Source organism: Macrotis lagotis, chromosome 2 (genome assembly GCF_037893015.1).
Source record: "Macrotis lagotis isolate mMagLag1 chromosome 2, bilby.v1.9.chrom.fasta, whole genome shotgun sequence".
Taxonomy (NCBI): Eukaryota; Metazoa; Chordata; class Mammalia; order Peramelemorphia; family Peramelidae; genus Macrotis; species Macrotis lagotis.
The window spans coordinates 193,951,495-193,968,310 of NC_133659.1; the positions used below are offsets into that span (position 1 = coordinate 193,951,495).

At 35.3% G+C, this 16,816-nt stretch overlaps 1 protein-coding gene across 5 annotated transcripts in view; it reads right to left on the reverse strand.

Moving 5' to 3' along the window:
* SPOP (speckle type BTB/POZ protein) overlaps positions 1-16,816 on the reverse strand; it is a 75,640-nt gene that overhangs the window by 17,707 nt on the left and 41,117 nt on the right. For all 5 annotated transcript variants that reach the window (XM_074224225.1, XM_074224223.1, XM_074224224.1 and 2 more), the window contains 4 exons: positions 5,528-5,680; positions 4,871-4,992; positions 1,682-1,833; positions 1,440-1,567 (listed from right to left, as the gene is read on the reverse strand). In XM_074224225.1, the coding sequence (XP_074080326.1) occupies positions 1,440-1,567; positions 1,682-1,833; positions 4,871-4,992; positions 5,528-5,605 (480 nt within the window). In that variant the 5' untranslated portion in view covers positions 5,606-5,680. The remainder of the gene's footprint in view (positions 1-1,439; positions 1,568-1,681; positions 1,834-4,870; positions 4,993-5,527; positions 5,681-16,816) is intronic.

A 16,816-nucleotide genomic window follows, 5' to 3' on the forward strand; every position in this document is an offset into this window, starting at 1 on the left:
TAGGTACTGCTGCTTTGATCTCTGTTGCTCAAATAGATCACTAGAGGCAAGGTTTCCTTACCTACTGACCAGATGAGAACATTAACTTAATAAGAACTATCATTTATACAATCCTTATCTCAATATAGCTGTTAATCTCCATTTTAAAGATGAGGAAACTGAGACAGAGGTTAAAGTAAAATGCCTAGGGTTACACAATTAGTGTGTGTCTAAGGCTGGATTTGAATTCTTGAAGTCTTTTATCTTTTAGACTCCAGGGCTAGTTTTCTAACCACTGAGCCACCAGATACCTCTAATTCAAGACTGGATCTTGCCACTGCACAGTTCTCATATGAGGAGTTGGGAAACTATCTGCATATAAGAAGTCATCATCAAGGTGTCACAGCAGCTTCACATGCCTCAGAAACTGACTCACAGACCACGTGACAGAGAAAAATATAAGTACTGAAGTCTAAGGACTTCTTTCCTAGTAGGTGACAGCTGGCATCTCTTAGCACAGGTTAAGTGGCACCCTAGAGCATCTCTTTTATCAGAACTGTTTCTCACCTTCCCACCTTACAGATGTTCCTAAACAGCATAAACTATTAAGTACTCAAATCCTAACTAGAATCCTGGGGTACAAAAAAGGAGAGCAAGCAACTGTTTGTAATTATACAAGCATATATGTTTTGTGTATGTGTACATGTGCAAAAATGTGCCTGTGTGTATATACATACACATGTATATACACTCATACATACATACATACATACACATCCTTGAAATAAGACCCTTAAATTTCTATAAACAAATGAGGGTGCTTATTGTCAGTGATAGTCCCTTCAAAAGGATGCCTAAAAAGGGTTTCAATGAAAAGTCTCAGGATGCTGAGGCAAAGAATATAGCCATTATAAATACCAATAAAGTCCCTGCTTTTAAATTTTGCAAGAATGGGCATTTCAGTCCAGAAGCCTTGAAATTGATTCCATAAACCAGAGTTTTATAAAATCATAGAGCTAGAATATAATTTAGAGATCATCTAATCCAACGTCTTCATTTTATAGACAGGCAAACCCAGAGGTGAAGTGACTTGCCACAAGGTCACATAGGTGAAATTTAAACCCAGATCCTCTCATTCCAATTCTTTTTTAAAATTTTTTTATGAGAATTATTTTGATTTATTTTTTATTTTTGGTTTTTGCAAGGCAATGGAGTTAAGTGACTTGCACAAGGTCATCACACAGCTAAGTAATTAAGTGTCTTGAGGCTGAATTTGAACTCAGGTCCTCCTGACTCCAGGGCCCAGTGCTATATCCACCTAGCTGCCTCTCTCATTCCAATTCTAATCAAAGGCATTACCCCCTTTAAGAGTCCCCCTTTTTTCTTCTCCAATATGAATCAAGTGGTTTCCCAAGAATTCTAGCCAGTTCTAGAAATAGCCAGACTCACAGTGGACTTACCTCACAAAAGAGTGTGAGTTTATCATCAGGAAGGAGACCATTGGCCTCATCCAAAAGAAAATCTCTACGAATGAACTTCTTGAATCCCCAGTCCTTGCCTTGGACAAACCGATATGCTCTCTGGCTCTCTACAAAAAGACATCAAGAAGGTGATTCAAAAATATAGTCTGAAGTTGTAACTTAACTGCAGAGGGAGTCACTAAGGCCAAAGCACTGAAACAACCCAAGAAGAGTAGACTTACCCATTGCCTTTGTTTCTTCCCCTTTGGCATTCAGGATGGAGAATTTGAACTTTGCCCTAACTTCACTCTTTGGACAGCTGACCAATAACAGGTATAGTGACAAGTAATCTTTGCTTTCTTCATCTAGCCCTTTTGGATTCACCCGCAAACACCTACCCAGAACAGACAAGATATGAAGTTAAAAGTGGCTGTGTTCTCATGGCTCTCATTTCAAGCTGTAACTTGGAACATTCCCTTGAGGACCATAGCCCATCTATTCATTTATTAATAAAATATGGAGGAGGGGCTTTTTTGATTGTCCTAATTCTCATTTAGTAGTTGAATTTTTCCTTTTCCTTTTTTCCATAATCCTCCAAAATCACTTGTTTCTCCTCTTTTTTTCCACTAAATATCTCACTGTTTTAGACCAATTAATTTTTTCTATCCTTGGGAAGGCTACTGCTGGTATTTAACTACAGCTGGTGGAAATAGTCATGGCCTCAAGAGTCATGAGGATTTCTAGATTCAGGTCCTATCTCTCTCTGATTAATATCACTTAACCTCACAATGTTGGAAAGGATCAGGGGAAGGAATCTTCTACATCAATGATATCACAGGTATAAGATGTCTCCCCACAACGACAAAACAAAACAAACAAAAAAGCACTCCTTAAGGGGAGTATCTAGATGCAAAATAAGCAATTCTTTTATTTTGCAAATTGGATGTCTGTGAACTATTCCTTCCCCCCAAAGACTATTTCAAACTTTTCCTCTCCTCTCTTACATGCAATTATACTGTCTTTCCACCACCAGCACCACCAACACACTCTTGGAGGATCAGCCTATTTTACCAAGAAGTTAACTGATTGTTGACTCCCTCAGGTCCCTTTCTTTACTCTTCAAACATCACCACTGTCCCTTTATTCTCTTCCCTCCTTATAGCCACAAATAGGATATTCTTATTTCTCAATCTAAACTCTACTCGAAGCCTAATCCTGTGCCCCAATTCCAATTCTATCTTGCTCCTATAGTCATCAACTCCTCTCTCATGTGTCTCCCATTTTTCCTAGAGTAGTCTTCATCTTTCTAAACATGTTCAGATCTCCTTAATCTTTAAAAATAACACCATCCAAACACCATTCTAATTCCCTTTCATTACTAAACTTCTTTAAAAAGTTACCTAATAGATGATACTTCATATTCACTCTTTTTCAATCCCCCTGGAATTAAGTTTTTGACATCATTTCTATCAAAACTGCTATATGATGATCTAATCACCAAATCCATTGGTCTTTTTTAGTAACTCTTAGCCTTTCTTCAGAGTCTAACACTAAAGACCATCTCTATTCTACTGCAAACATTTTTCTATAGCTTCAGAGAAGCAGCAATTCTATTTTGAGAACTGTTTATCTGTGAACTACTCCTCCATGATGACTATTTCAAATATTCCCTCTCTTCTCTTCTACTCCCAGTGATTTTTCTGCTGTCTCCTGCTTCTTTCATATTTTTCTATTATATCAATCTTAATTATATCAATCTTCTCATGGTTTATCTATCACCTTATAGAGGACACTGAACTCTTTCTCTCTTTTTTTCCTGAGTTATAGCATCTCCAACTGCTCCATCTTACCTTAAAACTCTGGCCCTACTGACTTAACTTCTATTGTAAAGTCCATTTTCTAATGCTTGTTAACATCTTGAGGTCATCTTAGATTCTTCCTTAACCCCTTAACTTCTCAAATATACTCAAAGTGTCATGTCACTTGTTTCCATAGCATATTCACATCTGTCCTCTTATTTCTGCCTTCAATACCAATCCCCTAGCCTAGACCCTCATTACCACCACCAGGATTTTACATTTGCAGAGACCTGGTCATGTCAATCCCCTCCTCAAAGTTCTTCAGTGACTTTTCTGGTTCAAGATCACAACCTGGTTCCCACACTCCCTTTTCAGTCTTATCTCTCATAATTGCCTTCCATATGCTCAAACCAAAATGAAACTCTCCACACTCTGAATATTCACTAAGATTTTCCACCTTTTCTAAGGTTGTTCCTTCTGTCTGGAATTCTCTCCCTTCTCATTTTTGCCTATTGAATTACCAACATTTAAAGCACATTTTTAATATCATTTCTAAGAAGTTTTCTTTGAATCTCTCTAGTAGATGAGATTTAATTTTAGATCACTTCATCTTTTATCCAATGCATTTATGTAATATGTATTACAGCTATTTTTGTTTATTGGTTTCTTAGTACTCTGTGCCAAGCCCTCCTTCCAATTCCTCCCTGTTAAGATCTGTGTTTGATATAAACATCTGTCCCATTGCCTGGCACAATTATCTGTATACAACGAGGGCTTAATACATGTTTGGGGATTTTCTTGGTAGATCTGGACAGGAGATAGAAAAAAATTCCACTTTCAGAAATATATCAAGTATTTAATAATTTGACAAATTTACCAAATCTGATTATGAATACTTTTTTTTTAAGTTTTTGCAAGGCAGTGGGGTTAGGTGGCTTGCCCAAGGCCACACAGCTAGGTAATTATTAAGTGTCTGAGGCCTGATTTGAACTCAAGTACTCCTGACTCCAGGGCCAGTGTTCTATCCACTGAACCACCTAGCTGCCCCCATGAATGCCTTTTTAAAAGATTTTTTTGAGGGAGGAGGGGTAGGGAAGGTAATTCAGATTACAGGGAATTTATTACATTTCCTCTGAAAATGATTTTATAGATATGGTGTCTAATTGGATTTACAAAGATAACTAGTGATGCAAATCCATAGATGAATTAAAACAAAAATTATTTGGAGAGTTATGATTCTATCTAAAGTGTAAATGTCACAAGTTGAATCCATACCATGTGAATTCAAGCACTGCTCCTACCACATTCAGTCTATAAGCCATATGTACCCTCTAGGCCATGCCAGAGTTATAGCACCTCTTCCTGGCCAGGAGCCTAACCCTATGCCTCTTTTCACAGTGACTATATGCTACCCAAATCATAAGCACATACTCTGCCAGAGCATGAATTTGAATAAAATGCCAAGGAACAAACATTTCTCTAAGCACTTATACAGTCCTATGCACAGAGTAGATACCTATTAAAGACTTTTTAAAGACTGCATTCTCCAGTATCTGTATTGAATAAACCCTAATAATGGACAAGCTGAAAACAATTCTTAAAAGTTACATTATGCTGATATGTGTTCCTTACCATTTTAGTTTATCGTTGGCTCCTGATGAAAAGGTTGAACTTTTAATGACCTCACCCATTTCTTCCCGACAGAAGCTAAAGTTATTGATGGTCCACATGTAGGAGAATTTCACTACCTTGATCTATAGACAGAAAGTCAGAAAGCAAATCAGTGAAAAATTGTCAAATACAAGAAGCTCAGATATTCCCTCTTTATTCTGTTTTTAATGCCTACTTCAAGGTACAGCCATGTGGTAAAACGAGGGAGAAAGTAAGTAGAGTTGAGGGCAGCCTCAACATGCAGAGAACATCTACTGATCGCTTTTACAACATTTTTCAAGAATACCTGAAACACTTGTTTGAAAGTGAGAAAAACACTGAGGCAAAAGAATGAAGTAAATGAAGCATCTACCCATTAAACTCTTTGCCTTTTCTCCAAACAGTTTGTGCTGTGTTTGTAGAATCAAGTTTAAAACATTCAAGCAGATTCTGCTGTGTGACACAACTGTCTGGAAAGTTGAAAAGATCATGGTAGCAGGCATATTTTTTCTCTTTACATTTCCTGGCATAATCCCTTCCCTTTAAGGACTAAAATTTTAAGTCTCAGGATAGGAAAGAATTTCACATTTCTTACTTCCTAAAATCCTCTCAGATCAACCTATAAAAAAATTAATTTACCTGTGTGTAGCACCAGCTCTCAGCTACAGGGCCACTCGACATTTCTGCCGGAGGAGGAGGACTCGGGACCCTTGACATCGCCAGTTTGAAGGTTAAAATCGATTTCCAAGTTTAGAAGAAAAAACAAACGACCTTTCTATTTCAGTCTTCACTCTGTCAATCCAAAGAAACAAGATTAACTAAAACTCCAGAACATTCCTTATTATCTGTCTTAGACCCTGAAAGCAGGAAACTTATTTTTTGAATTAAACTTTAGATCTTCTCCCACTAAACCGTACATATGCTAGAGATACAAAAAGAACATTGAGCAGACTCTTCCATTTAATTAATTTACATCAATTTTTAAAAAGTGTGACTTTCAAAGAGAAGATAACAAATGCTTTCACACTAAGCAGTTAATGACATATTCACTAAACACTGATCCTGAAAAGCACTAACCACTATAATAGTTTTATGGATACCATGTAACTACTTCCAGCTGGGCTTAAATATCCAATGAGGCTAAATCCCACTTCTTGGGGCTTCATTTTCCCATATTATTTTACTTTTCTAAGTACAATAATAAAAAAGTTGGATTTTTACTGGTCAAATGGCACTAAAATAAAAAAATAGGTTTTGCTAAAATGGGTTCAGGCACTTTTTTGGGGTTGTTAGAAATGAGGTTTGGTGGCAAAGTGTAAACAAAAAGGGATCTCCCTGAAGAAAGTCTACACTGGAGGCAGCCAGGTTGGTTAAATGGATGAAGCACTGGCCCTGGAATCTGGAGGACCTGGGTTTGGATCCAGCCTTAGACATTTAGTAATTTCCTAGCTGTGTGACCTTGGGCAAGTCACTTAACCCCATTGCCTGAAATAAATAAAATAGGAAAAAAAGCCTATACTTAGCTAAGGTTCCCTTTTCAATAGGTTTATGGCTTTAGGGCTAGAAGGATCTTAGAGGTCACTAAATCCAGCACTCTAATTTTATAGATGAAGAAACTGGGGAAAGATTAAAAAAAGAAAAAGACAATGTTGTCTCATCTCTTTTCTCCTAGATGGCCCCAGGAAGCACCTTATAGAGTCTGGACTTTGCCACAAAGATTTTAGATATATTGGAGGTCCTGAGAAAGCATGGTAGTTAGTTGATGGGTTAAATTTCAATATATTTTCAATGTTAATTCTGACCTCATCAGAGACTATTCCTATAAAGGAATGAGGCCAACATGAAGGTCAATTTGGAAATAAAACTACAGAAAAAGTTAAAATGCTACTCCTTAGAAGACAGCACCTATCTTAGTTAAATAAGGCAAGGACAGGGATGACAACTTTACACTGAAAAGAATGGGTCTCAGAGAAAAGACTTATTTTTTAGCTGTAGCAATGCCTTTGAGGCTGCCTTCAAAGAGGATAAGACCCTTCTCATAAGTAAATAAATGAAAAAACATTCACTTGATGAGTTACATACATTACCTTTAATGTATGAAACTAAATATTGTTCCTATAGGATGCTAAGAATTATATAAAACAAAAAATTAAGTCTACCTTTCACGTGTATACAAATATACATTCCAAGAAATAATACAATTGTAAAACTTGGTTATCTATCCCAATTATACCAGCCAAAGGCTAACCTATACTGTTTTCTTCAACATAGTGATTTTGAGGGCCTTTCTGGTTTCTATAATTTATAATTATATTATCATAAAGAGAATAGGATGCCTGTCTATGATTACTATCCTATTTCTGATAATTACTAGTTGTATGTCCTCTGGACTTTAGTTCCCTTATCTATAAAATGAAAGTGATAGAACAGATGATTTCTAATGTCTCTTCCAACTCAAAATTCTTTGATCTGATGTTCTTATGACCAAGAAGAGGAAGACAGCTTGCATTTCCTGTGAAATGCATCCACATAGTACAATTTAGCTGCTAATTAAATTTAAATACAACAGCTGCCTACTATGTGCCAGGCACTGTGCTAGAGCTTAAAGATAAATACAAAACAAAGTCTCTCCCCCTCTTTAAGACCCTTGAAAGTTGATAGTTTGGGGGAAGGAGTTAGAAATGATTGATTTATACATGACTATCTGAGAAGGAAAAAAAGCACTAACCACTTGAGAAAGCAGGGAAAGTGCTCTAGGTGGTGTGGCTGTGCTTTGATTGAAATGAGAACAGCAATAACATAGTAAAAAGAGGTCTATACTAGTACAGAGATGGGGGTGGAGGCAAGAGAAGTGGTTCTATCAGAAGATCTGGATTCAAATTTGACCTCTGACACAAACTATTGCCTTGGATACATCACAATTTTTTGAACCTGTTTGCTCATCTGTAAAATGAAAGGATGGTCAGTAAAAGTTGATTATTCTAAAGTTTCTAAGAGATAAATGTGAGAAAAGAGTACATTCTAGGCATGAAGAAGATATCAGCCTATGCAAAGGCATGGAGACAGGCAATAGAACTCCAAATTTAGGGAACAGCAAGTAGGCCTTGCTTGAAAGGAGAGTGCACACAGAAGGAGAGTAAGGTGAAATAAGCATGGAAAGACAGGCTAAAACCAGACTGGGAAGTGCTTTAAATGCCAAGCTAAGAAGTGATATTTTATCCTAGAGACAAAAGGACTATTGTTAATGAGTGACATGACCAGACCTATGCATGAAGTTTTTTTGACTGCTATCCCATACCATGAGCTCTACAACTAAGTTATTTGGTACCAGCATCACCTATGTCAGAAATTTTAATTAAAAATAGCATTCATTTGGAGCAAAGAGATGAACAGGAATTACTTGGACATGGAAAACTAACATTTTTTAAAACTAATTTTCTGTTACAATTATAAAATATGACAATATCAATTTCAGTGTATATTTAGAATTACCCATTTTATTCTCAAAAGGATACTAATTTAAGTCAAAAGTGTTTCGTTTCAAGTCTACAAGAAAAAGCTATAAAAAAAAAAACAAATTTAACCACTCAGTAAAAGCATTCCCCAAAATTATTTATCTTCAGGGATATTCTCTAATCCTTGAAGCAAAAGAACTTGCAAGTATAATCCTGAAACAGAACTATCCAGAAGTAGTAGCCTACATTGCTGCAACTTCTTCATGTATTAGATTAACAGAATAGCGCAGACTAAAACTGTATCCAACTAACTGGTCAGGCTTTTTGTATGTTAGTCCAAAGTTATTTGGAAGTAAAAAACCAAATTCATTTAACAACTAAATAACTTTTGAAGATAATAAAATGGCAAATTCCTAAAACTCATCTACTTAAATCTAAAGTTAAGGTACATACATAAAAATTGAAGAAATTCTATTGTGGATGTTTCTTTGAATTTTTTTCAATTCTTTTTAGATTCTTCTTGCTTGTTGCCCTGTCCTCCTTTACTCACTACTCTTCTCTTTCTTTTCATGTCCAATACAGCAGCTGGCTGAACTAGACTTTGCCTCCCACAATGATGAGCTTTTTCCACAATGCCTGCTGAGAGGGAAATTGAGTAGGATAGCACAGATCTAATTAATTTCACTCATAGCAGGGACCATCGGTAAAGTGCTTCATCAGTGCAGAATCCTGGTGCTACATGAACTCTCTAGCATACCATGCCAGTTGCCACAGATGCCCAGTGGAGAAACAATTTTAAAATAAAGAGATCTGTTTGGGGGGGGGGGGGGGAACGGTGCATCTTTTTAAGAACTTTAGGAAACAGTAAAATATATTACTGGCTTCAAACATTTAAAAAAGATCAAAGTTCTCTCTGGTGAAAGATAATTAAAATATATTTAAATGCTTTTTAAATTTTATTTGAAATTTTTAAAAATGTTTTAAATATTTCAACATTGGAGAATTTCTCATAGCTAGGCCCTCACTATTATCTCTTTTACTTCTGTTTCTAGGGACACTGCAGTGTGGGTAGCTATCCAATGTGAAGACATTTTCAAAGGGTTAATAGCAATCCCCATATGTTCCTCCAAAATGCCTACATGGTGATATATGAAAACATAGTATTGTAACAGTTCAAGTTAGATTGACACTAAGATGAAAAAAGGAATATTGTCATATGAATTCTAACTCTAGTTATTAGGATAAAGGAGTAGTTGAAAAATTTAAACTAACTTTTTCCTGATCCAAAATGTATTTTCAAAGAAACTTGTATAGTTTACGAAATATCAAATTCTGTTCAAACTCATTTTCTCTTGTTTTTACTTCAAATTCTTATCACAGGCTCTTTGGACTCTGACAATGGATGAGATGTATACTTGATGTATACTAGGCCTTGATGCCATTTTGGCCCCTAAAGTTTTAACTGCCAGAGCTATGTTGAGTTATTAATTATGAAGGAATACTTGCCTTAATGCTGAGAGGATTGAAAAGATGGTGATAGGGGGCGGCTAGGTGGTGTAGTGGATAAAGCACGGGCCTTGGAGTCAGGAGTACCTGGGTTCAAATCCGGTCTCAGACACTTAATAATTACCTAGCTGTGTGGCCTTGGGCAAGCCACTTAACCCCATCTGCCTTGCTAAAAATGAAAAATTTAAAAAAAGATGGTGATAATTACAGAGATACTATAACTTGCTTCACTTGAAGACCCAAGGAGTTCAACTCCTAGTATAAATCAGGAAATGAGTCTGAGCTTAGAGATTCTTTCTGGGGCAAAAGAATGTTATACAAGAAGGAATAAAGTACCAGTAGTTTTTCCTGCAGTGGTCATAGCTGGGCTAGACCAATCTTTGCAAAGTATTGCAGACAGATTTTGCAGTCATTTTTGTCTTTCATTTTATTTCCTGAGTGAACTCCCCACAATTCAAATCATTCATCCTTGGAATCTAAAACTCTACTGACTGGCAAAACTTATTAGATTTCTGAATAAGTGATCTTTATACTAGAGTCAGTCTTAAAAATCCAGATTAATGAAACTATGGAATCAGTGTACAAACTGAAATGCATGGTCTGAAATATATTCCTACAGCTATCTTCAGTATTGGGGATTTTTTTTCTCCTTTTAAAAAAGATAGCACTTTCTTGGTCTGGGCTTAAAATATGGTTCAGTTTTCAAGTAAGGAAAAATTCCAGTGTCATAACTATTTTAAAACTGAGAGACACATTTCTCAAAACAGAAGATGCCAAAAAGATGGTTGATAAAGAAAAACAGAAGACATGGAAGAAGACAAACCATAATACTTAAGGATTAATATGACCTACAGAGTTTTCTTTGTTCTTTTATTTGTATGTACTCAATAATATAGTCCAGGGTGCAATAACTTCCTTCTCATTATCCCCAAGGACAGATTATTACAGGTCACACTGACTTCCTTTGTTGAAAAGCTCATCTGACTTTTAAGGGCAAACTTTTGGCAGTTCAACCCAGCCTAATGGATTCTTTTTACAGAAAACAGTATTTTTAAAATTCAGACACCTCTTAAAATGAAACTGAGGACAATCACATAACTTATCAATACAGGATAAAATAGTGAAGTGGATAACAGAAGATTTTGAACTAGTTTTTTACTTTAGTACTAGTAATCAAGTAAGTACACTTTTTGTGAATGATGTACTATTGTTTGTATATGAATATACAGTTCTAAGGGGTGGCTAGGTGGCACAGTGGATAGAGGCACTGGCCCTGGAGTCAGGAATACCTGAGTTCAAATCTGGCCTCAGACACTTAATAATTACCTAGCTGTGTGGCCTTGTACAAGTCACTTAATCCCATTGCCTTGCAAAAAAAAATTATATATATATATATAGATATATAGATATATAGATATAGATATAGATATAGATATATATACACACAGTTCTAGTTAAGGATGGCTGCTTCTTTTAAAATTTGGGATAATTTATGATCATCTGATAAAAGAGACATTACAAAGTGGTTCAAATATGATACATTTGAAGTAGTATATTTCCTCAATGAGATTTAAGTTAACATAGTAGGTTCTTGCCTCATGGCTATAATAGGTAATTTTAATACTATGGGAACCCCTGAAAGAAAATTATGAACTTGAACTAAATTATCTAACTCTTAACTTTAACTATAACAGATTCTATTTCTACATCATTCTGCTAAGAGAATGAGGACAGGGGGCAGCTAGGTGGAGTAGTGGATAGAGCACCGGCCCTAGAGTCAGGAGGATCTAAGTTCAAATGTGACCTCAGACACTTAATAACTACCTAGCTGTGTGACCTTGAGCAAGTCACTCTTAATCCCACTGCCTTAAATTAAAAAAAAAAGACAATGAGGATAAATGAGGCAATTAGAATAATCCATGTCATAAAAGAAAATGGGAAGAGGAATGTTCTAAGAAAAATTTACAGAGATATGTGGAAATATCCTGCCCACAAATATACAAGAAATACTGTCAAAACTTCATAGTGTGTGTGTATATATATTATATATTTAAGTATATGTATAATATCTAATATATATATTACAAGTCACATCCTTTAACAAAAAAATATGATTTACAATCAATAAGAATAAAGAACCAGTCAATGACCATTTTCAAGTCACAGTCAAAGCAATAAAATTCCAGTATAATGCAAAAATTTGGCAAACCCTGAGTTTACTGCACTGGAATTTGATCTGTAATTTCCATATCCATTGGCCTTTAAAACCAACCCATGGAATGTACCATTCCATTATTCTTTGCTTTGACAAAACACTGTGGAAAAGACACACATACACACACATATCATATTGCTGAATTTTTCCAAAGTTAAATCAAGATAATAGCCTTGGACAAATTTCCATCCTTATATGATCAGATCTATATTCAGTTATTAGAATTAAATTGTTCTTGTCAAACATAAGGAAAATTTCAAAACAAGTACATGGTTACTTGCATATGTCAGTACTAAAGAAGTTTTCTCCCCAAGCTTGCAGCTATTTTCTTCTAAGCCTGGATTCCGAAACTCAGAGAACAAAGAAGTCTGGGTAATCTTCAGGTTACTTTTCACTTCCAATCCAAGAATAATACAGTTTTATAGAAGTAGTCTGGGCAGCAAGGCTCTTCCTGACAAAACCAGAATATAATATAAGAAGGTACATGAAGAAATCCCAAACCACGGAAGTCAGGAGGGATTAGCAACAGAACACTCCACAGTGCTTCCTAAAGTCTATGTGTGAGCCAGCTGTTTATAGACTTAGTGCCCTTCTCTCAAGAATATAAATAACTGCAAATAGCCCTTGTCCCTAAAGGGACCTTAGCATTCAGCTCAAAAGTTAAAATATGAAATAATTCTCACCTTAAGAGACAAACTTTTTTCCCATCACAAAACAAAGAAAACTTGGAAAAAAAACTTTTATTGCAATTTAAAGGGAAATGGTCATCTTTTTATGTTTGTCTCAGAATCATTCTTTTCCTTTTGGATTACCCAGCACAAACTAGCTGTCAATCTAAATACACTGGCACAGCTCCCTGACCCCAAAAATATACACAGGGATAATGTAACACTTAGCTTTTAAATATGAAGGTTCACAACATCACAAGGCAGAAAATTAGAGGACCACAGATTTAAGAGTAGGAAGAGTTCCTCCCAAGACCATTTAAAGCAACTCTTTATTTTATAGATGAGAAAATGAGGCCTAGAAAATATAAGTTTTTTTACAAGCAGGAATTTTCATTTTGTCCAGTGCCTAGCAGAGAGCCTATAACATATTAGGTGAAGTACTTTCTGATAGATTGGCTGAAGTGAATTGTCCAAGGTTTCTCCAATAGTAAATTAATAAAGAAGGGGTTTGCTCTGGGTCCTCTTGTACCACTCTAGTGGTACTACTCTAGTACTTTGAAGCTCAGTGATATTTACTCAGTTTGAACCTTACAAATCTTAAACCTGTGGCTTAATTTTTTTTTACTTTTATTCTAAGCTTTCTTAATAACTAAGCTAAATAAATTTTTTAAAACATCCACTTGGAAGCATCTAGTGATGCAATAGCAAAGGCTTTATTCCCAGGGTCTCTGTGAACAATGTCCAGTATATGACCTGCTGCTTTTTTATACCAGAAATCTAGGGAAAAAAACTCTGACAGGTGGAAAAAATAAAAGCCAATCTGAAGCACTTATAAAATTAATATTTCAAATTAATATTTGAAAACATCAGTTTTAGAATCCACTGCAGGTGAAGCATCTGAAATAAAATATTTGGTCAAAGAAATACCCTGGATGTAAAAGGAGTCATATATTTCTCATTAAAAGGTGAATGAGTTCTCTGAATGCTTGAAGTTAAAAAGTGCAAACTACATTCCATCAGTTTTTTTCAAAATTGCAACTGCATGTAGATTCTACAAGAATGACTGGTCTTCAAAATCCTACATTGACAACAAGGAATTAAAAATTTTTGAAAGAAAATTTTTAATACATCCCACACATTGACAGAATTCCTTTTTCTGGGTTAAGAAAGGTCACTTAGGGGCGGCTAGGTGGTGTAGTGTATAAAGCCTGGAGTCAGGAGTACCTAGGTTCAAATCCGGTCTCAGACACTTAATAATTACCTAGCTGTGTGGCCTTGGGCAAGCCACTTAACCCCATTTGCCTTGCAAAAAAACCTAAAAAAAAAGTCACTTAATTCAAAATAAGAGCTGGAAAAGAAGCAAAGAAAAAAACTTCCTCAACAGAAAAGGTCTTATTCATCTTACAATTATTATAGGCCAAAGATTCTTTTGAGAGTAGAGAGGTGATTCAATCAAAAGTCTCCTTTCTACTAAACCAAGTTCATATGGGTTCTCAGAAATTCTAAATGACAAAAAGATTCAATATTTGGGCCCTAACATTATGTAAATGTGTCCAAGGTGAAAGAGATTAGAAAATATAAAAGTCATTTCACTGCAACAAAAACACAGAGGTTGCATAATCTCTTGAGTCCTTTGAGATCTAAAGATGCCAAATGCAATAGTCTTTCTGGTCCTTGATCAAATTATGCTTAAATACTATTTCTTGCTAATACAATTTAACTATGTTGGACAAGGTCCCTATGATTTCATCTCAAGAGAGACACTGAGTTTCGGCTGAGTTTCTACTACAGAATCTCTATTACTTACAATTTGCTATTTTTGAAATATTGACGTCCTCTCTCTAGGACCCATTATGCCACTTGGATAATGAATTATGATTTAGTATTATCTACAAATACATTAAAGGATAGAAGTTAATAATCCCCAGAAGGATTTTTTTTTTGCTTAAGACACCTGAACTTTCTTTTATAGAAAAAGAAAACATCAGATCTCTATGTGGCTTTAATCTGTTCTATATACTAAACCATAAGGTTTCCTTCTTTAAACCATAGAAATCTGGCAGCTATATACAAACTCCCAATAGCTAGGAAAACACCATTAATGAAGTTTCCATTTCTTTTTCTACAAAAAGTTTGGAGTTTTGTTTTTAAAGATATAGGAGAAGGTGGGGCTAGGTGGTGCGGTAGATCACCAGCCCTGGATTCAGGATCTAAATTCAAATTTGACCTCAGACACTTAATAATTACCCAGCTGTGTGGCCTTGGGCAAGTCACTTAACCCCATTTTTGCCTTGCAAAAAAAACAAAAAACCAGAAAGTATAGGAGGGAAGGGGTTAATATTAGTTTTCTAATGTTAAATGTAGGGACAATTCACTACAAAAATATTCATTACAAAATTCAATATACAAACTAGGGAAAGTAAAGGCAGCACATCGGTTATTAACTGAATTTCCTGACTTCTGTTAGTTTGAAAAGAGTTTAAAAGATTAAGAGACAGTAACACATACTTCATCCAATGCAATTACGAAAATCTGCATACAATTTTTAAGCAAAAGCCTCTTTTCATCACAAGTAAAATCAAGATGCCAAGTACTACACAGGCCACAGAGAGAGCTGAGGCTGTAAGTCAAACATACAAATAAGGCAATCTACTTAGTCAAACTCTTTTTATAGAGCAGAATGAAACACATGAATTGTTTTAAGGTAGCATTTCCATTTATAGAGTTACTCTGTGAGAAAAATAGTTTTTACTCCAAGGTCTCCAATAACATGTATTGTCATCAACTGAAAATTGAAATAAAAACAATGATTTCTTCTATCAAACTTTTTTCTGTCCTCTTTGCTCTTTCCCTCTCTCCCCCCACTAAAAACAAGTTCTAGGCTAAGACAGAAAAATATTTAAAATACATCCTTCTTTGTTATCAAAACATCCTGTGTACTATCTGCAATGTTTGGAAATATGACATGCATTATTATGTAAACTGGAGTATAAGCGACATTTTATTTTATATTAAGTTTTGGGTTGAATGTGACCTTAGAGATCATCTAAACCAGTGACATTATTTTACAGATGAAGAAGCAGTGGGGAAATGGGAAGGAGTTGGGTATGGGAGGTAAATGACTTCCAGAAGTTCACACTAGTAAAAGCAGCAGACCCTACCTGGTCTAAATTAAAATTCAGTGTTCCTTCCACTATGCCACTTTTTGAGACCATTAACAGTTTCTATGCACTTCATTTTTTTTGCCCTTACAGTTACACTAATTCTGAAATTTGATTAAAACAAAAATCTAATTATTTTCATATGTTGAACTTTCTCAGAAGGATCTAAAACAAGCTGTTAGAAATGGAAATGAGAAACACTTAACCCCAATTGCCTCACCAAAACAAAACAAAAAAAAAATAGAAATGAATAAGACAACTGAAATCTGAACTTCTTTGAAATAAAAGGGGAAATTTTCACAAAAGGCATCCTGGGATTTATTGGTTCAAATTACTACAGTTGCTCCTATTTGCTTCTATACATTAAACAGGTCCATTTTGCCAGTCTTATGATCTGTTTATCAGTTTTCAGAATTGCATGGCTCAGGGATACATTAAGTTTAGACTTAGAAGTTGGTCTGTGAGTAAAGCAAAAAAGGTTAGCCCAAATTTTAATCCATCTGCAAAAGAGAAATGAAATTATCCCCTTTGCCATCTACCTTACAAGTATTCAAGTAGTATATACTTAGGGAAAGTCAGATTCCCTATGGCTGCTAATATATAGCTAATGGGGAAGATCTTTATGTGATCATTATTAAATAAATATGATTATGAATGGATTAGTGAAAAATTAATGCAAGGCAAGAAGAGGGAAGGATTTCTGTTGAAACACAGATGGTATATATATATATATATATATATATATATAGAGAGAGAGAGAGAGAGAGAGAGAGAGAGAGAGAGAGAGAGAGAGATTGATTAAGCAATAACATTAGTTCTAGTCATTACTAGATACTTTCTCCTTTCTCCTGGGTATTCAACATGATTTTAAAAAAATTTAAAAAAATAAGGAGAGCAAAGAGTGATTTTGAAAGACCTTTTAT